At 35.3% G+C, this 26,562-nt stretch overlaps 1 protein-coding gene across 2 annotated transcripts; it reads left to right on the top strand.

The window, feature by feature from the left end:
• Window positions 1-111: 111 nt before the first annotated feature.
• On the top strand, window positions 112-20,737 carry LOC128211922 (coiled-coil domain-containing protein 125-like). 2 transcript variants are annotated; one of them, XM_052917060.1, is made up of 11 exons: window positions 112-730; window positions 1,489-1,550; window positions 2,372-2,458; window positions 3,004-3,075; window positions 8,606-8,772; window positions 13,595-13,677; window positions 13,986-14,107; window positions 14,430-14,537; window positions 15,365-15,572; window positions 18,866-18,936; window positions 19,071-20,737. In XM_052917060.1, exons 1-11 carry the CDS (start codon window positions 166-168, stop codon window positions 19,179-19,181), a joined length of 1,656 nt encoding a protein of 551 aa, XP_052773020.1. In that variant the 5' UTR covers window positions 112-165; the 3' UTR covers window positions 19,182-20,737. The 2 variants fall into 2 exon arrangements, with proteins under 2 accessions (XP_052773020.1, XP_052773021.1); XM_052917061.1 differs by lacking the exon at window positions 8,606-8,772 and adding an exon at window positions 4,672-4,757.
• The last annotated feature ends 5,825 nt before the right edge of the window (window positions 20,738-26,562 follow it).

Below are 26,562 nucleotides of genomic sequence, written 5' to 3'. Positions count from 1 at the left end.
TACTGGTAGCTCTAGATATTTCGCATCGTTTATTTCCTTGCAGATTACTCGAGTGCACCAAACATTAAATTTGTTGACTGCAACCTTCATGCTACGAGCGCTACCGTCGTTGGCACACTCCAATCTGATATCAATTAAGCAGATTATTTTCAATCAAAAGCGAAAATGTCTGCGGCAAATAGCGACGATGATTTCACAGAAGCTGATTTAGGAATGGGTGATGGTTTGAAGCCCGGAACCCTAACAATAGACCCAATGGATAGTGCAGAATTCAATACGTCACGAAAAATAGATCAACATTCGGACAGACTATCTTTCGGATGTCAAAATTGTGAAGAACAGGGAAGTGACTCGGAGGAGGAATTCGTTTTAATGCCTATTAGTCAAGTGCAGCAGCTTAAAGCTCAGTATTCGCATTTATTAAATAAGTCCAAAAGGTGCAGTGAAACTAACATAGTTCATGAAACTGATAACCTTATATATGATGGGAGGTATTTTACTGATAAATGTGGTGTAAGAATTCCAGAATCAATCAAAAACATGGAAGGATTTGGTAAAAGTGATAAATGTAAAAAGGATGACCAGACTCCAACTTTTCCAGTGTATGCAGATGTGCCTTATGGGACCTCAATAAGACAACAAAAGGAGTTGTTCAAACATAATCTCGAAGAAATACGCAAAAAAAATATGTTAGGTCCATTAGATGTAAATAAGAATATGGCTCAAGAAGGTATTTTTTTTATTCTTATTCAATGTTGTTTAGATTCCTAGTATGGCCGTATTTCTTTTTATTTTTCGTCACTTCCTAGGGAAATGTTTCTTATGTTGACTTTAGTCTGCTCCTACATGTATACAAATTGAGAGAAAAAATGGCCAACGCCCTAACTTCGCCTAAGGCTATAAGAATGTTAAGATGAAATGGGTTGGCAGACCATACAGCCCAGATTTAAAGACTTTGAAACAGACTGGATTGAAAGACCCTTCAGCCGAGATTGACAGATGTACATTGTATGTTCTGGTGAAATAGAGATTTATCAGATTAGCAGATCTGGGTGATAAGTTAGACCAGCTTGGGCAGTATGTCTTTCAATCTAGGCTTTATCTTCTGCCAATGTGTGCTATGTGCTCCGCAGATCTTGGACATATCAGACATTGGCCACAATTGTCAGCATAATTGCTGGATGTCAAATCTTTTGAATAGTATTGCTTAGGATGAATCTAATTGATCTTTACAACCTTACACAAACAGACAGTCTTTCCAGTGATATTAAGTTGTTGTTTATCTATTTCACTTATTCTTTAGTTGTTCCATTGTTTGAATTAAAATCTGATATCTGTAATAGTTTGACCATATTATGTATATTAAATGTGAATGATAAAGAAGGGTGGCGTGTGTAAAGCAAGTGAGCAATTGCACATCATTAAGAGTTTACATGGTATTTTCTTACTGTCTTTGATTGTAACTTGTTTTAGCTGTTAATCTTTCAGATGAGGAAACTAAAGTCTCAACTTCAGATGAAATAGCCATGAAACTTGCCTCTACACTTCAGGTACAAAAAATCATTTGGTTGCGTAGATTACAATATACATGTATTTCCAAAAAAAGTTGACAAACATAATTTCTTCCGCATTAGGACACCATTACACTATTTCTGTAGCTTAATGCAAAACCTTTAGCTTTGTCTTTTATATTGTGTTGTGTCTCAACTTCATGAAGTCATTTAAGCCAATGCCTTGTACCTCTGAAACAAGGTTATTTTTAAATTTTCGACTACTGGGCTTGTCCCTGTAGTTTTCATTGTATTTTATTTCTTTATATTTGTAACAGACTGCACACATTGCTATGTGCACCTGTCGGGATTTGAAACCACGACCTCTCGCTCTGCAGGCGGACACTCTACCGCGTCGCTATAAAAGCTAGCTCTATAGCGAGACAGTATAAGTGCCGCTATATACATATCGTATACCCGGTTACACATTCCCCCACCATTTTGAAATTCGTCCTCGAATTTCGGAGACAAAGGTCAATTTGCAATGACCATGAGGCTTATTGTGCAACACGGGTCCCTCGTTGGGCGCCAAATGTAACAGACTGCACACATTGCTATGTGCACCTGTTGGGATTCGACAGGCGGACACTCTACCGCGTCGCTATAAAAGCTAGCTCTATTGTGAGACAGTATAAGTGCCGCTATATACATATCGTATACCTGGTTACATATTGGTTTTAATTTTAAGGAAAAAGCATTTAGCAAATTAAAATTCTGAATTGGATGACCGCTTGTGTAATAAACTCTATATATAAACTTGTTCTATAATGTATCATGCTGTAGTTGAATTCCTCTAAACTAAATTGTTTTAAATATTTCAGGAGGTTGAAGAGCTACGTACAGAGTTAGAAACTTGTGAACAAAGACTTGAGTCCAAGTACAAAGCAATAGATATTCTTCGCCAACAGGTAAACCTTTCTCGATACTTAGTCTATTCATTTAGTAACAAGAATAAAAACATGTCAGCAGTCTTATATCACTGGTTTGCAGATATTTATGCAAAAATTGGCTCATTCCAAGACAAAATATAAAAACAATTGTCAAAACTTTAAATCTGTGAGAATGCAGCTTTAAGAGTAGAATCTGAGTATTTGAGTGTACTGTAAGTTAACTTGCCATTAAGCATGTCTTAGGATAAGTATAAAAACATATTGAAACAGAGTCTGATTCTTGAGTCCTACATGTGTATGTCCACATTTGAGGCTAAGACATGTATGTAAGTACAACACCTGTAATATAAACAAATCATGTATGCTTTTGTCTCAATATGTCATATCTTTTTAGCATGTTTTTATATTGGCCTAAATTTCAAAATTTTGGGTAAGACCATAAGAGTATTCTCGAGTCCATCACTTACCCATCTAACGTTTTTTATATCAGTTTATATCCGTGTTAGCGATCAAGCAAATAAATTTGTTTTGAATGACAGTTCAACATAATGTTCTTTTTAAAGGCAGAAGAAGCTCAAAGAAGATTTAAAGTCCGTGAGGGCTCTACAAGAGAAGTTGCCAAGAAACTTGCCCAGGTAAGGAAAAAGAATTCTATAAAGCGTGCATTTTAGACCACCACAAAATTTTCCAAGAAATTGCAAAAGACTGTTTTTTGAGGCTTGAAAGCAATAATTGTGAATGACAATCAAATAAAGAAGGGCTTAAAACCATTTTGGGTTCACCCCAGCATTTCCTATTAATTGGTAAATAATACAAAATAAATGGTAAATAATAAAAGTTAAAAATTAAAAAATATATATAGAATGTACTCTTTGACTAGTTGTAGAAAAAGAACGCTTGAATGCTGGCTATTGAATGAAACTGAATGGTATCTAAAATTTCTGAACTTGTGTGTAATGCTTAATACTCAACAAAACTTAATAATATGCGTTTAATTTTGTTCGACAAAATGATTGTGTTGGCGTATCCATTCGCCAAAAGCATGTTCTGTTTAGAAAATCACTAAAATTATGAGCATATTGAAGCATTCCCGTTCTGTTTTTGTTCATTCTGTAAAAGCATGGATTTGATCCTATTGGAAATAACAAAAAATATGTAGTTATCTATCACACTCTTGCTAATCAAAATCTACCATTCAATGATTGTCTTCTCCATACAATGAAATGACAGCTTAGCTATAAACCCAAACAGTCAAGTTATTCTCAAGTTTTGTGTTGGGTGTGTTTGCCTTATTTTTATTCAAGAATTTAAATGTTTTCTAGCATTGGACACTAATGGTGTTCCATAATGCTGAGAACACTATGTTTCATTTAGGGTCACCAGATTCTCCAAGTCAGGTGTCGAAACATAATTTTCTGGCTGAAACTTGGTTAAAAACAAAAATAATACCTGTTAAGTTCAAGCATTAATAACCAATCAAAAAAATGCATTTGTTCACAAATAATGTAGTACAGCAATTAATGTCACAGCTGTAATGGCCAATTCAACTCCTGCACAAAAAAAAAATCAGATTGACAGGAATATTTAAAGGGACACCTGACTTAAGGCAGGTACACTTAATTTCAAAGGCTTGTGTTAAAAGAATAAATGCAACAATCATGTCACTGTCTCATCTGAGTTTCCCTGTTGAAAAATAGCGCAAAGTGGTTTCCCAGTTTAAATCATATCTGTTTATTAGTACAGATATATATACCGACGATATTTTTAAACTTACTGGGATTTATGTGGTATACAACCCTAGTAATTTCGAATTAGAAAAATGCGGAAAAACTGCAAAAAGTGCATGTGTCATCAGCGATGTGATACATCAGTAATTAGGATTCCTTGCATTGTATTCAATGATGTAAATTCTTTGACAAGTTTTTGACAATTTTCATTTAATCTTGCAATTGTATCACCTGGTGTCTAGTCCCTTTAAAAACATATATTGAAACAAAACTTGGTAAAATATGTTCACAATGACAATAAGTACATGGGTAGCAAGTCCCATAACTCTGTCTTACATATTTTTTGACATTTTCCTCTGATTGACTGAGAAAAAACAGACATTAACTGAGAAAAAACAGACATTCATTTGATGGCATCCACTTGCCGTGTTCTTGTTCCTCATGTTGCTTCGTTGAATGTCTAACATGGAATTGTATGCATGTGTTTTGCCTTGCATGACGTAGGAAGTGAACCACCTCCAATATGAGCTTTCCTGCCGAGAAAACACATTAGCCGACTGCCAGTTTGTCTGGGCCCAGCGATTTGACAGGTATCGTGTCCTTCATTTTTATCATGTTTTTATGTTCAATCCCTCTAGTTTACAGATTGATATTTTCTTAGTCTCCTCCCAGGAATGGCAAAGGTTCTTGCAAAATATCTGCAAATTGTGGATATTTCTTTTGGCTTCGGAGGATGGAATAATTATACCCCCACAAACGAAGTTTGAGGGGGGTATATAGGAGTGAGCTTGTCGGTTGGTCGGTCGGTCGGTCTGTCGGTTTTCATGGTTTCCGGACGATACCTCATGAAAGGCTAGACAGATTTGAAAATTTTTTGGTACACAGGTGTAACATCAGAAGATACAGGTCAAGTTCGACATTGAGGCTGGTGTGGCCAAGGTCAAGGTCACTGTTAATAAAAATAGAAAAACGGTTTCCGGACGATAACTCATGAAAGGCTTGACAGATTTGAACAATTTTTGGTACACAGGTGTAACATCACAAGATACATGTCAAGTTCGATATTGGGGCTGGTGGGGCCAAGGTCAAGGTCACTGTTACTAAAAATAGAAAAACGGTTTCCGGACGATAACTCATGAAAGGCTAGTTTTTCTTGTCTAAATTACTCAACAGATTTAAATAAAACAATACATGCATGATAAAAGAAGATGTAGTGTGCAGTAACCTTGGAGTTATGGCCTCTTTTCAAAGGAATGGTTTTCCATTCCTGTGTCCAGGCGGCATTTGTGGGTATTCGTCACTCCTGTGACAGCTCTAGTTTTGCCTGTTATCGGTAAATATTTCATTTTCTTTGCTGAATTCAGTTATCTTGCTTTTTTAATTTGAAGACTTACTTGTATATGAAGATTACTGCAACAGTATATCAGTTATTTGGGATGAGAACTTTATAAATCAGAGAATCCTCTCAATTTTCTTTGTTTCCTAGTCTGTTCTAATGAAAATTAACCCCTCCATATACATGTACTGTGAACTCATTTTAATTTGTGGGACATTAATTTTCCTTGATTTTGTGGTGGGACATTAATTTTCCTTGATTTTGTGGTGGGACATTAATTTTCCTTGATTTTGTGGGTTTGGCATACCACAAACTTAATATCCCAAGAAAAATCTTTCCTGCAATTATACATGTACAAGTACATATATTCACTCTCCAACGTCAAAACCATATGACATGTAATACCAAAAATCCTTAAATCAATGTACCCATTTTTCGGAAAACCATGAAATTGGGGCCAAAAGATATATGATTTCACAGTATTTATATTGTGTACGGTAGTTAAAAGTAGTTAAAGGTGCATTCTGTCAGTTTATTAATCCTGCTTTTTAGTTAGTTTCATGTTTATATTTTTTGTATTGCAAATTTAAATAATCAACTTATTATTGGTGTACAATGTCAACATAACAGAAGGATCCAGTGTCGACTCAAAACTAAAAATCTTCATTGTTATGTTTAAATTTTTATACAAAAAAAGGAATAATGGTGGAACTGGCTATGTTTGTTGCAACAACAATGTTAAGCAATTATTATCACATTTTCAATAAAAATAACTACATTAAAGATAATTGATGTCATTTAAAAACTCACATTTCTGCCCCCTAAACATGAAAATACTTAAGTAAAGTTTCAATCTCAGTCTCAACTCATTTTACCACATAAAATGATATCAAAAATCATATACATTTTTACCCCTTTTAAAAAAGTGTTCTTTCATGAATAGAATATGTTTATTAAAACCTTAAAGAATATTCTACAGACAAAAATGTATTTGAGTAGAATTCATTGTTTTTTAATAAAATAATACTGTAGTATATTTTTTGCCCTTGATTTATTATTCTTAAAAATATTGACAAATCTTTTTACCAAGGTATTCTTTGAGGAAAAACATTTTCAAAAAGTATAATTTTGAATCATACTATGCTTTCATGCGGTTAAATTAGTTGAAAGATTGGACTTAAATATTTTTTGTGATCTGGGGCTGTGATTACGAACAGTCTCAAGTCCAAGTCTAGACTCAGACTCAGAAAAGCATTTTGATAAAGGAAGAAAAGTCATATTTATTTAATTTCTTTTACCCAAAAAAATGGTAAATATTAGTTAAATATTCAAACAGCAATATGTTTCAGTAAATTTCACCATCAATGCTCTGGTAAAAGGAAGATTACAATAAAATGAAGTTTTGCAATAATGAGTCTTGAGTCTGAACTCAGACTCGAGACTATTTGTAATCACTGCCCGAGAATCTCAAACTCAGACTCACGATATAAGTGAATGTTGTGAGGTGTATTCTCTAGTTCGATCTTTAAGAATTGGTTCATTGTGAGGTGTATTGTCTAGTTCGATCTTTAATAATTGGTTCATTGTGAGGTGTATTCTCTAGTTCGATCTTTAATAATTGGTTCATTGTGAGGTGTATTCTCTAGTTCGATCTTTAATAATTGGTTCATTGTGAAGTGTATTCTCTAGTTCGATCTTTAATAATTGGTTCATTGTGAAGTGTATTCTCTAGTTCGATCTTTAATAATTATGAATTTTACATCATAGTGACATCAGTCACATGCTTTTATATATACAGTGGAAACCCGTGGCTCGATATCCCAGGGACCGGCCAAAATACTTCGAGCCTCGCAAATATTGTGCCAAGCAGGAATGCTTCCATAGAGTAAAAAGTAATTGGTCCTTTACATCAAGTTCGAGCCAACTAGGAAATCGAGCCATGCGATATTGAGCCAATGGGTTTGACTATACTGTTAACTGAAATCTCGAAGATTGTTTGTTTTCATTTTCATCTGTTGATAATCTGACAGAATGCTCCTTTAATTTTAGTAGAAATTGTATGATATATCGTCTATAGTTGTCTAGTTTAACAGTATAAAAATAGACCAAAGTGTGACTGCATGGTATATTAAAAAAACCTTAGAAAATGCATGAAACTTCTACATAGCCGGCAATCATTGGAGCCACTTTATTTCTGTGTTAAAAATGCTCCGATTTGAAAATGATCGTCAACAGTGACATGGTTTCTTTTTAAACATTTATATGAATAAAATTTATAAGTCTTTGTCAATAACAAGCTGCAAATATGTAAGGGATTTCCCAATACCTACACATGTACAGAACAATCAGACTTTTCATGAAAATTCAGATTTTCGCGTCCAAATTAAGCTCAAGCAAGTTATGCAAGTTTATGATCAGATTGTGATTTTTGTTCAGATCTTTACATTTATAACAACACACTGTCCATCCTGTGTTGACTACATTCCCCGATATTTAAAAAAAATAAACCTCTGAAAAGGAAAAAGAAGAGACCAAGCACATTGTTTATGTACATTTTCAACTCATTGGAATTACAATTGAAGAGAGCATTAAAAAATTTCAACGCATATCAAAATGTTGTGGTTTGAATGATTGCCCAATGTGTAATAATTAGCTTTCAAATAACAGAACATTAATTTCTTTTTCTCTTTTCTAGCCTTATTTTTGTACACAAAATGTATAGACGTGTGAATTCAAGTGTGGCATTTAACTTTTTATTTTAATTCTGCTATTGCATATTATATTTAACTGCATTCTTCCTTAAATATTATGATGCTCTTTTACATTGTTTATGGCTTTGTGGAGTAAATTGTCACACTCAAGAATTACACCGATTCAGAGCTCTTGATTTGTGAAGAAAAAAAAACAGTTTAATTTTACCTCCCAATAATTTTGGGTTTAAGCAACAGAAATATCCAAAACAGCATTTTCAAAGATTTTAAGTACAGTTTATTTAAGTGTGTTTTTAAATAGACACAATGTGAGTGTTTAGTAAACATTCAGGAGCTTTGAATCGATTCTTTCATGTATATAATCAGCTATAACCAATAACAGTAACTCTAGGTGAATATAGCTGCTGGTGATGGTTCTGGGGCTAGAGTTTCTTCCCTTGTCCCTGAAGAATTTGACCTTGGAGAGATGACCTCTACAAAACTTCTAAAATATCACCTTGGTGACAGAAAAGTAAAAGATGAAAAACCAAGAATGGTTTCTCAGGAAAAGTATCAAAGGTAATTTGACTTCTTGAGTTGTTTTTAAAAAGCTACGTTGTATTCAATGTTAGTTTTTTGTGTCGCCTGAAAAGACGACATATAGGGGTTACTTTTGTCGGCGGTGGCGGCGTCGGCGGTGGCGGCGTCCGCGGTTGCGGCGGCGGCGGCGGCGGCGGCGGCGTCCGCGTCCCATTTTCGCTTGTCCAGGGTATATCTCCTAAACTATTAGTGGTATCAACTTGAAACTTCATATGTACATAGATCTAATTGAGGGCAAGTGCAGTGCACAATAACAGTAACTCTTGCTTTCTTAGTTTTAAAGTTATTGCCCTTTGTTAATATTCATGCTTAAAGTTTTGTCCGGGGCATATCTTGAAGAATATAAGAGGTATCAACTTGAAACTTCATAGCTAGACAGATCTCATTGAGGGCAAGTGCAGTGCACAATAACAGTAACTCTTGCTTTCTTAGTTTTAAAGTTATTGCCCTTTGTTAATTTTCATGCTTAAAGTTTTGTCCGGGGCATATCTTGAAGAATATAAGAGGTATCAACTTGAAACTTCATAGCTAGATATATCTCATTGAGGGCAAGTGCAGTTCACAATAACAGTAACTCTTGCTTTCTTAGTTGTAAAGTTATTGCCCTTTGTTAATTTTCATGCTTAAAGTTTTGTCTGGGGCATATCTTGAAGAATATAAGAGGTATCAACTTGAAACTTCATAGCTAGATAGATCTCATTGAGGGCAAGTGCAGTGCACAAGAATCGTTACTCTTGCTGCCATATTTTTAGAGTTATTGCCCTTTGTTAATTTTCTTGCTTAGGTTTTGTCCGTGGCATATCTCGTAAACTATAGGAGGTTTCAACCTGAAACTTATTCCGTAGGTATATCTGATTGAGGGTTCAAATGCCACCTACACTTGAAAGTTAAATGGCAACATCATTGTCTATAAATGAATAAAATGCCAATCTAACAGCTATAATGTCGACAGTAAATAATTCGTCAGGCGACACATCCGACTCACGGAGTTCTAATTGTTGCATAAGTATGCTTGATTGAGTGATTTTTATCTCATCTATTTGTTTCGCAAGATAAAAGGAGAGGCATTGTCGTGTTGTTGTCATCTTTAACCTGTACTACAACTCCAAAAAATTTCAAGATAATTTCATATGAAACTTGGTACACATGTTGCCAGAGCCATTATGCACATAATAACAAAGAGGCCCATAACTCTGACTTGAATTATTGCTGAGTTATATCCCTTTTTCGACTGAAAAACAACGTACAAGCATCGGTGTGTTCAGGCTCTGGTAAGATGGTCCAGATATCTTGAAGAAAAAAAGAAATTTTCTTATAGCATTTGTATTTTCCCTGTGTGCCATTTGCAAAAAACCTTAATAAAAGCGATAAATTGCAAACCGTGCCATTTGCAAAAACCTGAACGTTAGCAATTACTTGAAAATCTTTTAAGATAATTAATCACATCAAACCTGGTTCTCCTGTTGGTATTAGCATATCAAGTCAAGTTCCCTCACTCTGGTTAAGAAAGTTTTTGAGTTTTGTCCCTTGATAATCTGGAATAATGGACATGTGTTCACACCTGCCTGTAGTCTACAGCCCTGGCTTTTATATTTGTGGTTTGTATTTTAAAACTACCCATCTCAAAATGCCGTAGTTTGCCGCCAAATTTCAGCACTTTAAATCAATCATTGGTGTAACTTCGGATCTATAAACAATATAGGTCAGTGGTGTAACTTGCCAACCACTCCATTTATGTTAAGATTGTTCACCATTTTCTATTCTTAAACATTGATTGTCAGTGATTTTAACCCCTTTTACAACTGAAAATGATGAAAACCCCTGAAATCTGATGGAGCACTACAGCTTATTTTGAAATGGTTGCAAGCTCCTATTTGGACTTAATTATTTCATAAGGATTTAAATATATACCTAGGTAATGGCTTATGTATAGAACAGATACAAAATATAATCGATGTCATTATTATATAATATTAAGGATATGATGCACACATGTTCCTTTTTCACATTAACTTCCATTTTTGTTCATACATGTATATATTATATCTTAATCATGTTTCAGAAAACATATTTGCCTTACACATGTTGCAGTATAATTATACACAATCTATAATTCTGTAGCTTTACTCTCTATGCTTTTATAGCCAAAGTAACTGCTTTTAGATTTCTGTTTTTCCGTAGCTATGGGTAATGGTAAAGATTTTATAGTTGAGTTTAAGTAGTATTTATTAGTTAAATTATTAACTATATTATGAAATCATTATTACTATTAAAAAAAAACAACAACTTAATTTTTAGAGCATCTGATTTAGGAGGTCATTATTTTAGCCTTGGTGGGGGTGTACATTGCTATAACTCCAAATTATCTGTTTTAGTGACATAACTCAACAAGGTATTTAGCAAGAGTGATGGGACTTGCATCATATATGTGTATATCCACTGTGTACATGTGTACCAAGTTTCATGCAAATATCGGATAAATATATTTGCATGAAACTTGGTACACATGTACACAGTGGATATACACATATATGATGCAAGTCCCATTACCCTTACTAAATACCTTGTTGAGTTATGTCACTAAAACAGAGGGGCATTGACACTTGCGTGTGGACTTCATCTCTAACACCAGCAATGAAAAAAGCCATTAGTACCTTTGTTTTTTCTCATCTCAAATATCAGAGAACTTGCGAGTAGAATGGGCTTAACCGTTCTATAACTGCCCAAGATAAATTTATATACAATGCTATTCACTTATACTGAGAATTATAAATTAATCATTGTTCTTGACAATATGTTACAAAGCAGTTACGTCACTTGCAACCCTTGTGATTAAAATTATACACCATTGCTCCACACTCTGAAGTGCTCATGTATTTTCCCAATCATTTGTGTTGTGGGTGGCATTACTATTATACTAACTAACTTTAACTTGTACTTTAAATCATGGGTTACTGCCAAATCATATATAACTTACCTTCAATACAATGCATATATATCATGTATAATTAGGGCTACTAATGATCAATTAATTGATTACTACTAATGTAGAGTTGATAAGGTTTCATGCATTTCATTCATGTTTTGTAAAATGCAAATTTTACAAATTTTGTTTATTCCGAAATTTAGTGTGGCAAATCATTATGGGTGTTAAAACAAAGATACTGACTGCTAAAACCCTTCAAACAAATGTTGTTTTTATTCTGCAATTAAGTATCAAATAAGTGTTTTCAGATCCATTACCGGGAAAATTCGTTTTTGGTCCCTAAATATTAACGAGTCCCTTAAAATGTTCATTATGTTTTATATGTCATGACTATGACATTGTAAATAGTTCCAGTCTAACAATGTCAATTATTCCAGTCTTATTTTCTGATAATACCTTGTCTTCCCATCTATAACTATGTCAATTATTCCAGTCTTATCTTCTGATCATACCTTGTCTTCCCATCTAACAATGTCAATAATTCCAGTCTTATCTTTTGATAATACCTTGTTTTTCCATCTAACTATGTCAATTATTCCAGTCTTATCTTCTGATCACACCTTGTCTTCCCATCTAACTATGTCAATTATTCCATTCTTATCTTCTGATAATACCTTGTCTTCCCATCTAACAATGTCAATTATTTCAGTCTTATCTTCTGATAATACCTTGTCTTCCCATCTAACTATGTCAATTATTCCAGTCTTATCTTCTGATAATACCTTGTCTTCCCATCTAACTATGTCAATTATTCCAGTCTTATCTTCTGATAATACCTTGTCTTCCCATCTAACTATGTCAATTATTCCAGTCTTATCTTCTGATAATACCTTGTCTTCCCATCTAACAATGTCAATAATTCCAGTCTTATTTTCTGATAATACCTTGTCTTCCCATCTATAACTATGTCAATTATTCCAGTCTTATCTTCTGATCATACCTTGTTTTCCCATCTAACAATGTCAATTATTCCAGTCTTATCTTCTGATCATACCTTGTCTTCCCATCTAACTATGTCAATTATTCCAGTCTAATTTTCTGATCATACTTTGTCTTCCCATCTAACTATGTCATTAATTTCAGTCTTATATTTTGATCATACTTTGTCTCCAAGTCTTACTATATCATTAATTCCAGTCTAATCTTCTGATCATACTTTGTCTCCAAGTCTAACTATATCATTAATTCCATTCTTATCTTCTGATCATACTTTGTCTCCAAGTCTTACTATATCATTAATTCCAGTCTAATCTTCTGATCATACTTTGTCTCCAAGTCTAACTATTACAATCATTCCAGTCTTATCTTCTGATCATACCTTGTCTCCAAGTCTTACTATCTCATTAATTCCATTCTTATCTTCTGATCATACCTTGTCTCCAAGTCTTACTATCTCATTAATTCCAGTCTAATCTTCTGATCATACCTTGTCTCTCATTCTAACTATGTCATTAATTCCAGTCTAATCTTCTGATCATACTTTGTCTCCAAGTCTAACTTTATCATTAATTCCAGTCTAATCTTCTGATCATACCTTGTCTCTCAGTCTTACTATGTCAATAATTTCAGTCTTATCTTCTGATCATACCTTGTCTCCAAGTCTTACTATATCATTAATTCCAGTCTAATCTTCTGATCATACCTTGTCTCCAAGTCTAACTATGTCATTAATTCCAGTCTAATCTTCTTCTGATCATACCTTTTCTCCAAGTCCGACTATGTCAATAATTTCAGTCTTATCTTCTGATCATACCTTATCTCCCAGTCTAACTATGTTAATTATTCCAGTCTTTTAAGTTGCATCTTCTCTTCTAGGATGTGTCAGGAGAACAGAGAACTGCAGGCTTCCCTGGAGGGACGAACAGATGAGCTTCGGAGCTTGACGGCTAGTAAAATGGGTGAGTCTTCCATGTATTCGGGTAAAATGGACGATAGGATTGGAAACAGAAGACCAATTTCCTCCTAATATACTGATATTTTTAAGCAATGTAATCATTTAAAATTCACTTGATAATAACATTGAGTACCATAGTTTTATAACTTTGGAAAATATAAATTTGACTACCATTTTAAAGGTACCATTGCATATAATTTATTTTTTTGTTCTTTTTTTGTTTAATTACATAACGAAAGGACATTGATCTAAATAAAATCAATTGCTTGGTTGTGTCATTGATTCTAATCATTCAATTTCTTGAACTTTCAGCCCTGTCTCGAGAGAATGATGAACTTCTCGCTTTGTTGGATGTACAGGAGAGGGCCCGTTATGAGCAGACTCGCAGCCCTGGGGCTGCGGAGGAAAGCTATGGACATTTCTCATCTATGGAGGTACACATTTGGGTGGGGCATGTCCTGGTCTTGGTGCAAGTTTAGGAGAGCATGATGATTAGCAGGCTTGCATTCCTGGAGCTGCAGGCAGTGAAAGAGAAACAATATTCAATTAATAAATAATTTCCATTAGCTAGCTACAGTCTGAATTAATTTTTGGAAATTGCTTAGGAATTAAATTAGAGTATTGTATGGTCATGGAATGGAAACTATATGTAATTGCTAAATAATTTCCATAAGATAAATATTTTCAGAATTAATTTTTTAAATTTGCTGAGGAGTTCATAAACAATCAATATTTAAGTGATTTTGTATATTTCAGCTGGCTGTGCTGGGCGCGTGCCGCTGTAGAATAAGTACACCTGACCCCTGTGGGTGTGCTTTGGCTGCTGCCAACCTCAAGAAGGACATTGTACACTTGAAAACAGAGGTAGGCTTGCCATATCAGCATATTAACGAGTTAGGATAGTTTTTATTTATTTGCGATTGCAAAACAAATTATTACAACATATTAATCACTTTCATTGGCTTGATGTTACGTGAGAAGGTGGTCTTGTCTTATGGGGGAAACCAGAGTACCCTGAGGAAATCCACTTGGACGGCTTGGTGATCACCAACCAAACACACATGCGCACAGGCTGGGATATGAACCTGGGACGCCTTAGAGACAAGCAAATGTGCTCATTAATACGAACACATATTGTTACAAGGGCGTACTGTTACTATGATAAATTTACAACTGTTTGGTAACAATGGTTTTGAGCAAGGTTCTGCTTTCAGGATAAGCCTATCATGTTTGTAAATTACATACATGTTTGTACTTCGATGTGCAAGTACAGGTAAACTTTAACAATCTTTATTTCAACTTTACTGATTGAAACCAAGGTGTACACTTCACTTAACAAAATATATGGGCAAACAATAGACTTTTACATGAAAAAAAATACTTCTACTCCATCTACTTACTCATTTAAAGTTACGTTGAACTTTTTCACTTTGATCCCTGGATTTGTGATTTTTTTTTTTTATTGCTATGTCAGAAATTTTTTATGAATTGGTAATGTCCAAATTGGCTATGTTGAACACTGTTATATCAATGTTCTGGTTATTTATTTTTTTTCATTTCTTTTTTCATCTTGATTATATGCTTTATATATCTCAGTTATATCGAATGTTTTTTTATCTGGTAGTATTTTTAGAGGTCCAAACAATTTCCACATAGCGAGTTTTGACTGTATCTTTAATCTGAACTTCTAGCTGAGCCAGTACAAGGCAAGGCGTGATGAAGCGTACCACACAGTGGATGCATATAGGAAAGCGTTTGACGAGCAACTTCAGAAAAACAAGGCCCTCAACTGCCAGCTGGCTAATCTCTCCCTTGGGCGAACTGCGGACGGGGGTCATACTGGTAAAAATAAGGCAAAACTTGCTCTAAGATGGCTGATTGGATCACTTAATGATGATGGTAGGTTTTTTGTTTTAGCATGGTTATTTGTCAAATTAAAAGTGGAAGAAAATTGTAAAAGCTTAGTCCTATAAAAAATAATTTTGGTTCAGGTTTCCTGATCCTTCCTATGAATAAGGCATAGACCCAACCGTTGTAAAAAAACTGACCATTGATAAACATAATCAATCATCGATTCAAGTGGCAAGTTGGTTTTTGTTTTTTCTCTTGTTTTTTGCATTTGGTTTCCAATTTATGTCTGCCAATTTTCCCATCTAAGTTCATTGAAACAGTTGGAAGTTTTCAGTTGTTATCGTTAACAATATGGCCAGAAGCAACAACAACAACACTATATAACTTCAAACATAAACATAACTGAAGCGTATTTGACGAAAATTAGTTTTTGTACAAGAATAAAACTAAAATCAAGATATTGTCAGAAAGCGATTGTACTGATAGTCAAACTGGAACTGATTCCCAACACAACCTATGTCCCTTGATCAACTCAAATTATAACATACATTTACAGCCAATGAGATAGCCGATTAGCATCCAGTAAGTAAATGTACAATAACTCAGGACTTAATCATTAGGCATTGTATTTAATTTTGAACCCCATCTGCCAGAATCATTTTTATGCCCCCCTTCGAAGAAGAGGGGTATATTGCTTTGCACAGGCATGTCGGTATGTCGGTCGGTCGGTAGGTCCGTCGGTAGACCAAAGCTTGTCTGAGTGATAACTCAACAACTCCTGGACGTATGGTCATCAAACTTGACATGAAGGTTGGGCCTGACCAGTAGATGACCCCTATTGTTTTTGGGGGTCATCGAGCCAAAGGTCAAGGTCACAGTGACCTTGAATGGTAAAAGGTTGTCCAAGTGATAACTCAACAATGCCTGCACCCACGGCCCTCAAACTTGACTTGGAGGTTGGGCCTGACCAGTAGCTGACGCCTATTGTTTTTGGGGCTCATCGGGTCGAAGGTCAAGGTCACAGTGACCTTGAATGGTAAAAAGTTGTCCATGTGATAACTCAACAATGCCTGCACCCATGGCCCTCATAATTGAATTGGAGGTTGGGCCTGACCAGTAGATGACGCCTATTGTTTTTGGGGCTCATCAGGTCGAAGGTCAAGGTTACAGTGACCTTGAATGGTAAAAAGTTGTCCGAGTGATAACTCAACAATGCCTGCACCCATGGCCCTCATAATTGTATTGGAGGTTGGGCCTGACCAGTAGATGACCCGTATTGTATTTGGGGGTCATCGGGCCAATGGTCAAGGTCACAGTGACCTTGAATGGTAAAAAGTTGTCCATGTGATAACTCGACAATGCCTGCACCCATGGCCCTCAAACTTGACTTGGAGGTTGGGCGTGACCAGTAGCTGACCACTTTTGTTTTTTGGGCTCATCGGGTCAATGGTCAAGGTCACAGTGACCTTGAATGGTTAAAGGTTGTTCGAGTGATAACTCAACAATGCCTGCACCCATAGCCCTCAAACTTGACTTGGAGGTTGGGCCTGACCAGTAGATGACCCCTATTGATTTTGGGGGTCATTGGGCCAAAGGTCAAGGTCACAGTGACCTTGAATGGTAAAAGGTTGTTCGAGTGATAACTCAACAATGCCTGCACCCATGGCCCTCAATCTTGACTTGGAGGTTGGGCCTGACCAGTAGATGACCCCTATTGAGTTTGGGGTCATTGGGCCAAAGGTCAAGGTCACATGTACCTTGAATGGTAAAAGGTTGTTCGAGTGATAACTCGACAATGCCTGCACCCATGGCCCTCAAACTTGACTTGGAGGTTGGGCCTGACCAGTAGATGACCCCGATTGATTTTAGGGCTCATCGGGCCAAAAGTCAAGGTCACATGTACCTTGAATGGTAAAAGGTTGTCCAAGTGATAACTCAACAATGCCTGCACCCACGGCCCTCAAACTTGACTTGGAGGTTGGGCCTGACCAGTAGCTGACTAATGTTTTGGGGGGTTATCGGGCCAAAGGTCAAGGTCATAGTGACCTTGAATGGTAAAAAGTTGTCAGAGTAATAACTCAACAATGCCTGCACCCATGGCCATCAGACTTGACTCAGAGGTTGGGCCTGACCAGTAGATGGTCCCTATTGATTTTAGGGGTCATTGGGCCAAAGGTCAAGGTCACAGTGACTTTGAACGATAAAAGGTTGTCCGAGTGATAACTCAACAATGCCTGCACCCATGGCCCTCAAACTTGACTTGGAGGTTGGGCCTGACCAGTAGATGACCCCTATTGATTTAAGGGGGTCAAGGTCACAGTGACCTTGAAAGCAAACTTGACAATTCCTGGACCTATTGTCATCAAACTTGACAGAAGGTAGGGCCTGACCAGTAAATGACCCCTCATGACTTTGGGGGTCATCGGGCCAAGGTCAAGGTCACAGTAACCTTTAACACAAAAAAGTTAACCATTCTTATCCCAGTGATATCTCAACAATGCCTGAACCGATCATCAAACTTGACATGGAAGTTGGGCCTGACCAGGAGATGACACTTATTGATTTTAGGAGTCATTGGGTCAAAGGTCAAGTTCACAGTGACCTTGAATGCGAAAATGTTTCAAATGATAATTTTACAATGCCTGCACCCATGGCCCTCAAACTAGACTTGGTGTTGTGTCACCTGTAGATGACCCCTTATGATTTTAGGGGTCATCGGGTCAAAGGTCAAGGTTACAGTGACCTTGAACGAAAAAAGCTTGTCTGTGTGATTTCTTGTCAATGCCTGCACCCATGGCCCTCGAACTTGCCTTTTGATATTTGGTGACCAGATGATGACTCCTATGGATTTTGAGGTCATAGAGTCAAAGTTCATAGTCATAACACACTCTATCCTCAAACTTTGAATGGTCATAATCTTAAAACTGCCTCAACGGCATCCAATGTCAGTGACAAATCAGGTGTCATTTCGGTCTATGCATATTTCATTCAATTGTCCATATAATCCTGACAACATGGCGCTCAGGGGGGGGGGGGGGCATAATGTTTGGCAAACATCTCTTGTTTAATCTAAGTCAGTTACGACATCATGTGTAAAATCTTAATGACTTGGAAGCTCTCGCTCACTGTACTAGCTCTGTCCTTTGCAATCATTAAGATTTTACATAGTATGTTCTAATTATTAAAAAAAAACTGGAAAATATAAATAAATAGATAAATCTCACGAAACATGGTCAGAGTATTGTTGTTTTGTGATATTTAGTTTTAGTTCATTTCACGTTGTCAGGCAAGCTATTTATAGCATTCTTTGACCTCTCATTACCACTTCGTTCTCCTTTCAGAATTGTCCGAGGGTGAAAGCAGTGGCTGTAACATGACAGAATATGAACTGATAACTTACCTCACAGAAATGGTACATTGATGTTTATTCTTTATCAATTAAAACTTGAAATAATGTTTTTGGCGGCTTCAGTCATGTTTAAATGTTTCTACACCCTTTTGAAAATTAATATTAGAAAATAATCTTTAATTTTGTTATGCTTCCAGCTGAATGAGAAGAATGAAGCTCTAGCTCACCAGAAGCTTGCAGCTCAGATTCTTGGGGATCGTGTCAAAACACTGGAAACTCAATTCTTCAAGACAACAGACAAAAAATGACATATTCCTAAAGATCGAAAAGGATCAGATACTTCAGGACCATGTTAAGACTTACAAGCAGATCTTTCATTTGAGATAACTCTTTCAACACAGTCATGTACAGGCAAGTTTCATGAGGATGGTGTCAAAACACTGGAAACTCAATTCTTCAAGACAACAGACAAAAATGACATATTCCTGAAGATTGAAAAAGGATCAGATACTTCAGGACCATTTAAAGACTTACAAGCAGATCTTTCATTTGAGATAACTCTTTAAACACAGTCATGTACAAGCAAGCTGAAAGTAAGCAAATAAGCAACTTATGCTTGTACATTCTCATTCATCAGGCCTCAATTTCTCAAAACATCCTTAGCTTAACAGGCGCAAGAAGCTTATTTCACTCCTGTAATAAGGGACTTAAGCAATTTGGAGAAATTGGGCCCAGAGGTTTGATAAGGATAAATCTGCTGTATAGCATCATCACTTTTGTGTACAAGAATGATTCTTGTATTGTTTGGGACTGTTGTAATGGCTGGGGAATGTCTCAAAACATGAAAATATGCACCTTAGGGCAAATTGTTCAACGAAAATTAGAAAAGTCTCAGAACTGCTCCAAACACTTGAGGCAATTGTAAAGATTGATGTAATGAAATATTTACCTGCAATACCCAATTCTCAAGTTCCGATTTGGGAACAGTATACAAGTCTGAATGAATTTGATGCCAACAGAAGATTCCTGTTCCTGTTGATTTTTGATAACTTTATCAAACACTTGGAACAAATCGGAAGTATGTGTGACGCAAAACACTAAAAAAGTGAAACTCTGAAATATGTGTTCTAGAAATATTAAAACTGATAATTTTGAAATATATGTTACTAATAAGAATAAAACTGAAACTCTGAAATATATGTGTGTTAGAGAAAAGAATGAACTGAAATACTGAAAATGTGTGAGAAAAAAGGAACTGAAATTCTGAAACGTGTGTGAGAAAAATAAAAATAAAACTCCTGAAATATGTGGGTGAGAAAAATAGAACTGAAACTTTTGGAAGTGTATGAGAAAAATAGAACTGAAACTCCTGAAATATGTGTGTGAGAAAAATTGAACTGAAACTCCTGAAAAATATGTGTGAGAAAAAAAGAACTGAAACTCTGGGAAGTGTGAGAAAAATAGAACTGAAACTCCTGAAATATGTGTGTGAGAAAAATAGAACTAAAACTCCTGAAATATGTGTGTGAGAAAAATAGAATGGAAACTCTGGGAAGTGTGTGAGAAAAATAGAACTGAAACTCCTGAAATATGTGTGTGAGAAAAATAGAACTGAAACTCCTGAAATATGTGTGTGAGAAAAATAGAACTGAAACTCCTGAAACATGTGTGTGAGAAAATACTGCCTGCCATCCATCACACCGACTGAAGCTGTTGGTTTGACAAAATGTCCCTTTTTATCCCGTTGACATCTTCAGATAAAATGCTGCTGACTGAGCATAATTCTTGATTATATATCTCATTGTCATAACCATAATCTTCATATATGTATTATATTAATATGAATAAAATAACTGACATGTTACAGTTCTTGTGCTTGTGTATAAACTATTTTTGATGCACCATCACTTAAATTAGTTTAAAGTGCAATGAAGAACGTGTTTAATATGTGAAATAAAGTAATGTTTGGGTTTCAAGTTTCCCTCGCACTGCCATTAAACAAACAAATTACATAAAGGTTTATAATTGGAAATAAAACATGTAAGAAAATTGCACGCTCCTCCGTCATGAGAAACTGATAATATATCTTTGTCTAACAAAAGGATAACACATTTAGACACCATCCGACCCACAATGACGTTAGCCCGCTTGCGGTGTGCGATACATAGCTGCCACAATGGCGGGTCTATGTATGTGTGTTCGTGCAATGTTGCCTCTGACCGGACTGAACCTTGTCCGGGCTGTATCTTGACCATGCATTATAGGATTGTTAAACAACTTACCAAGGAGTACCATAATGTGCTGGCATGTCGCACACAAGACCCTTGATATGGCTGTACCTTGTCTGGGCCCCTCATAATGAATTTTACCATACTCTGATTTCTGACATAAAATTTAAGAATATAATTTTGTTGAATATCACTATACACTGAACAAATTAAACAAAATGAAATTCACCTTTAATATCGTTTAAATTGCACAGTGTACTTTCCCTATATTGTCTTTGAATATTGTGATGTCTTCCAAGTACAGTATTTAAATTATGGAAGTTTGAACGTTTCCTTAATTTCCTTTATGCAAATACAAGGATGACTGTGTTCTCATGGTAGCACGCCGACCTGTTATATACGCATTTCGTAATCTGTCTCTTACCATGGGGACAAATGCACGAATATAAACAGACTCTTGAAATGAAATTGATAACTGAAGGATATGTTTTACTTCTGCGGCCCTGTTTAGACTTTGTGGGTTATCGTGTAGTTCCCTGTATTGCTCCGTAATAGTTGCCCTGCGAATACAATTATCTCGTTTCTTACTGTATAACTTGAGAAAATACTTGATAATACGAATGTGTCGCTCAAAATATAATGGAAATCTGCCTTGCTCTCCATAAAGTGACAAGGAATTTGTAGAGCGTTTGACGTTAAGAACCGCATTGCAAAATTTTCACTATACCCTTTCCATCACCCCGTCTGAGTATAGCCCCAAACTTCTGAATTATAGTTTAAAATAGACCAACCAAATGCATTTGAGCAGGGCATTAAGTGAATTCATGGAGCCAAATGCCTTGCCAACCAGTGTACTAGCCGCCTGCATGAAAGATCCACCACTGGAAAATACAACACCAAGGTAGTTAAACGAATTGAACAGCTTGATCATAATAAGTCCACTTATCATTATTTACCTATTCTCCCACCTTTTCTAAACACCATTATCTTACTTTTTCCACATTGACCGACAAATTCCATTTGCTACAATAAGTACTTAAATTATTTAAAGATTATTGTAATTTCTCCGTCGTCTCTGACAAAATAGCTGCGTCACCTGCAAACAGCAATACATATACATGTAGATCTCATCAATCGTCGGACCTGCATCTAGACCATGTTGTAAATAAAGTTCAATATCATTGGGGGAAAAGAGAGAAGCAAATCGGGGAGGTTAGTTCCCATTGAAACAAGCTAATGTAAGACTCCATGTGTTTTTGCACATTTTCACCTCGCTATACATCAACCGCAACAGGGGACAAACTCTTTCCATCGACACCATGTTTGATTAACTTACGTAAACCAGATGCAATCAAATGCCTTACGGTAGTCAACAACAGCAATTTAGTAGAACTGTAAATAATTATGCAAAACAGCTTTATCATATGATAAGGCTTTTTATACTTGTGGTATAACCTTAAACGTTGAACATAAAGAACCTAGACGTAAATTCAAAATTCCATGGTTTAATCAGAAATGTGAAAAATCTAGACGGGAATTTCGTTTGGCTTATAGAAATTTTAGAAAATTCAAATGTGATGATAACTGTAGAATATTACTGACAAAGCGCAATCGCTATATATAGGTTTCACGCAAATCAAAGAACGTTTATAATGCCAATAGGAAAGATATTAATACAAAATTTAGCTAAATCACAGCCTCAGAAATTCTGGTCAGAAATTAAAAAAACTTCGCAGAACCAAATCAGGCATTTCAAAGTTGACAAAAGACGAGTGTTTTGACCATTTTAAGAATTTGTTTTGTGATAGCACGATGTTCAGCGATGATGAAGTTGAAAGGTCTATTTTAGATAGTAATGATGTTGTTAATGTTGAGCAATTCGACAAAGAGTTTGATATTGAGGAAGTAGGTTAAGCTATTACAATCCTTAAGCGAGATAAAAGTAGTGGTACAGACAAGTTAACTCCGGAAATGTTTATCGAATGTAAAGACATATTTGCTCCGATGTTACGCAAATTATTTAACTATATGTTTTTCAACCCTCTATATCCTACTAGCTGGACAACAGGAATTATTGTCCATGTACTTAAGAAAGGTAAAATAAACGATGTAAATATCTACAGAGGCATTACGCTTACAAGTATTTTTTCGAAATTATATTCAATTATTCTAGATAATAGGCTGCGGCTGTGGGCTGACAATAATTACTTATTGTCAATCTATCAATATGGCTTTAGAAGCAAACGAAGTACTTCTGATTGCATATTTGTTTTATGGTCTATTATGATCAAAGTAATCAACAATGATAAACGAAAGTTGTATTGTGCATTTGATGATTTCTGTAAGACATTTGATGGTATTTATCGGAATGGTATTTGACTTAAGCTTATTCGCTACGGCGTTTTTAGTAGAATGGTATCAATGCTTAGGAAAATATATGATGTCGTTGCTTCATGTGATAGAGTAAATTCAGAATATACTGATTTCTTTGAAAGTCATATGGGTGTAAAGCAAGGGGGACCACTCTCTCCACTTTAATTTCTTTTTTTTTATTAACGATATGCAACAGCATTTGGATAGCGATGATGTAGATGCTGTTACTATAGATGATATTCGTATATTTATGTTGTTATTTGCAGTTGATACTGTGTTATTTTCACATACTGCTGATAGTCTACAAACATTGTTAAATATTCTGTATAGTTATTTTAATACATGGGGTATATCTTATAGTATTGAGAAAACTTGTGTTATGGTGTGTAAAAAAGGCAACCATTTAGAAAACTTAGATTTATATTACGACCGCAAGAAATTAAATATCGTTGATAAGTTTACTTATCTTGGGGTAACTCTTTCTCGCAACGGTACTCTGCAGGCTCAAAAGTATTTATCTCAACAAGCTTTAAAACACTTTTTTCTATTTCTAAATTATTTGAGCTCGATGTGCTTGATATAAGAGATGGGCTCAAATTGTTTGATGTAATAATTAGTCCAACATTTAATTATGGCTCGGAGATTTGGGGATTTCATAAATCGCCCGATATAAAACGTGTTCATCTTAAAATTTTGAAACATATGCTTTGTGTAAGACAACAAACTAGTAATGTCGCTGTATACGGCGAAATAGCAAGATTTCCAATGAAAGCTTTGCGAAAAATACGTATTGTGAAATTCTGGTTTAAATTAAAGAGTAAACCTGATTCACTTGTATACATAGTTTAAAATATGAAAAATGACCGTGGTCATTATATTAATACATGGTCTTTATCTGTACAACTGTGAACTGTGTTGAAAATGAATACCACTTCCTACTTATATGTCCATTTTATTGTGATCTTAAAACATCCCACTTGCCTAAGTATTATACACGTTGGCCATGTTTGTCCAAATTTGTAACATTATTGTCAACAACAAATGTAAATTCATGTATCATCAACAAAACCGCAACTTATTTATATCAAGCTTTTAAACGGCGAGGATAATACTTTTTCATGTTAATAAATGACTTTTAAATTTCACCACCATGCTTGTTAATTCAGTGTTATGGCAATGCATTTAATGTATTTGCCAATGGAATATTGACTTGACTTGACTTTAGAGCGTGATACTTGAAGTATGGATTCCATGTATAAATGCGCTTGAATTGTGTGCATTATTCAAACAGGATGCTCAGCTTCAGCTGTAGTCTATAATGATTATCAATAAGTAATTGTCATCGAGTGCTATTTTGTTTGAACAAACGATCTTCCAATACACATGTGTTTCATTATTTATTGATTATATAATCATATATTATAAATGGTTGCACATTGTATCATGACTTTAGTTCTGTGTATCCCGAAACACTTTGTCTAATCTTAGGAAAAATAAGATAGGTACAAAAGTTATTGTGTTCTCTGAATGAATTTAGGAATTTTATCATGAAATTGAAGTGCGGACGATGCCGAAAACCTGCGGGAACAATTATTACAGTGCTTATCTGTGCAACAGTGACCGTTTGTTGCATACAGTTCCTTTTTGATTATAAAGGTAAGTTTGAAATAGGCGTATTAAGGATTTTCTGCATTATGCCATTTTGTTAACTCTGTAAGTGCTGTGGTTTACATATTTTAAAGACCGGAATTTGATATATTTAAAAATGCCCTGTTAGCGTTTTCTGAAAAAAATGCCTAAAAATAACAAAATAACCTACTCCCCATATCGCATGCCTTCGTTGAACGAAGAATCAATATCAGTTACAGATCGCGTATAATCAATATCTGTTATAGACCGCCTATAATCAATATCAGTGGCAGACCGCGTATAATCAATATCAGTTATAGACCGTCTAAAATCAATATCAGTTACAAACCGCCTATAATCAATATCAGTTATAGACTGCCTATAATAAATTTCAGTTATAGACCACGTATAATCAAAATCAGTCATAGACCGCCTATAATTAATATCAGTTATAGGCCACATATAATCAATATCAGTTATAGACCACATATAATCAATTTCATTTACAACCGCGTGCCATAAATATCAGTTATAGACAGCATATAATTAATAACAGTTTTAGTGTGCCTATATCAATATCAGTTATAGGACGCGTTAAATTAATATCAGTTATAGGTCGCGTATAAACAATATCAGTTATAGGCCGCCCAAGATCAATATCAGTTATAGACTGCGTAAAATCAATATTAGTTATAAATAGACCGCGTATAATCAATATCAGTTACAGGCCGCCCATAATCAATGTCAGTTATAGGCCGCATACAATCAATATCAGTTTTAGACCGCGTATAATTAATTTCAGTCTTAGTGTGCCTATAATCAATATCAGTTATAGGCCACTATTAATTAATATCAGTAAAAGGCCGCGTATAATCAATATCAGTTAAAGGCCGTGTATAATCAATATCAGTTATAGGCCGCGTATAATCATTATCAGTTATAGACTGCGTATGAGTAATATCAGTTATACACCGCGTATAATAAATATCTGTTATACACCGCTTATAATCAATATGAATTATAGACCGCGTATAATCAATATCAGTTATAGGCCGCGTATAACCAATATCATTTATAGGCCGCGTATAATCATTATCAGTTATAGGCCGCGTATAATCGATATCAGTTATAGACCGCGTATAATCAATATCAGTTATAGGCCGCGTATAACCAATATCATTTATAGGCCGCGTATAATCAATATCAGTTATAGACCGCGTATAATCAATATCAGTTATAGGCCGCGTATAATCAATATCAGTCATAGGTCGCCTTTAATCAATATCAGTTATAGGCGGCGTATAATCAATATCAGTTATAGACCGCGTATAATCAATATCAGTTATAGACCGAGTATAATCAATATCAGTTATAGGCCGCGTATAATCAATATCAGTCATAGGTCGCCTTTAATCAATATCAGTTATAGGCCATGTATAACCAATATCAGTTATAGACC

This window comes from Mya arenaria, chromosome 12 (assembly GCF_026914265.1).
Source record: "Mya arenaria isolate MELC-2E11 chromosome 12, ASM2691426v1".
NCBI lineage: Eukaryota > Metazoa > Mollusca > Bivalvia > Myida > Myidae > Mya > Mya arenaria.
Note: the sequence above shows the minus strand (reverse complement) of the source record. Positions and strands in the feature narration are given on the sequence as shown.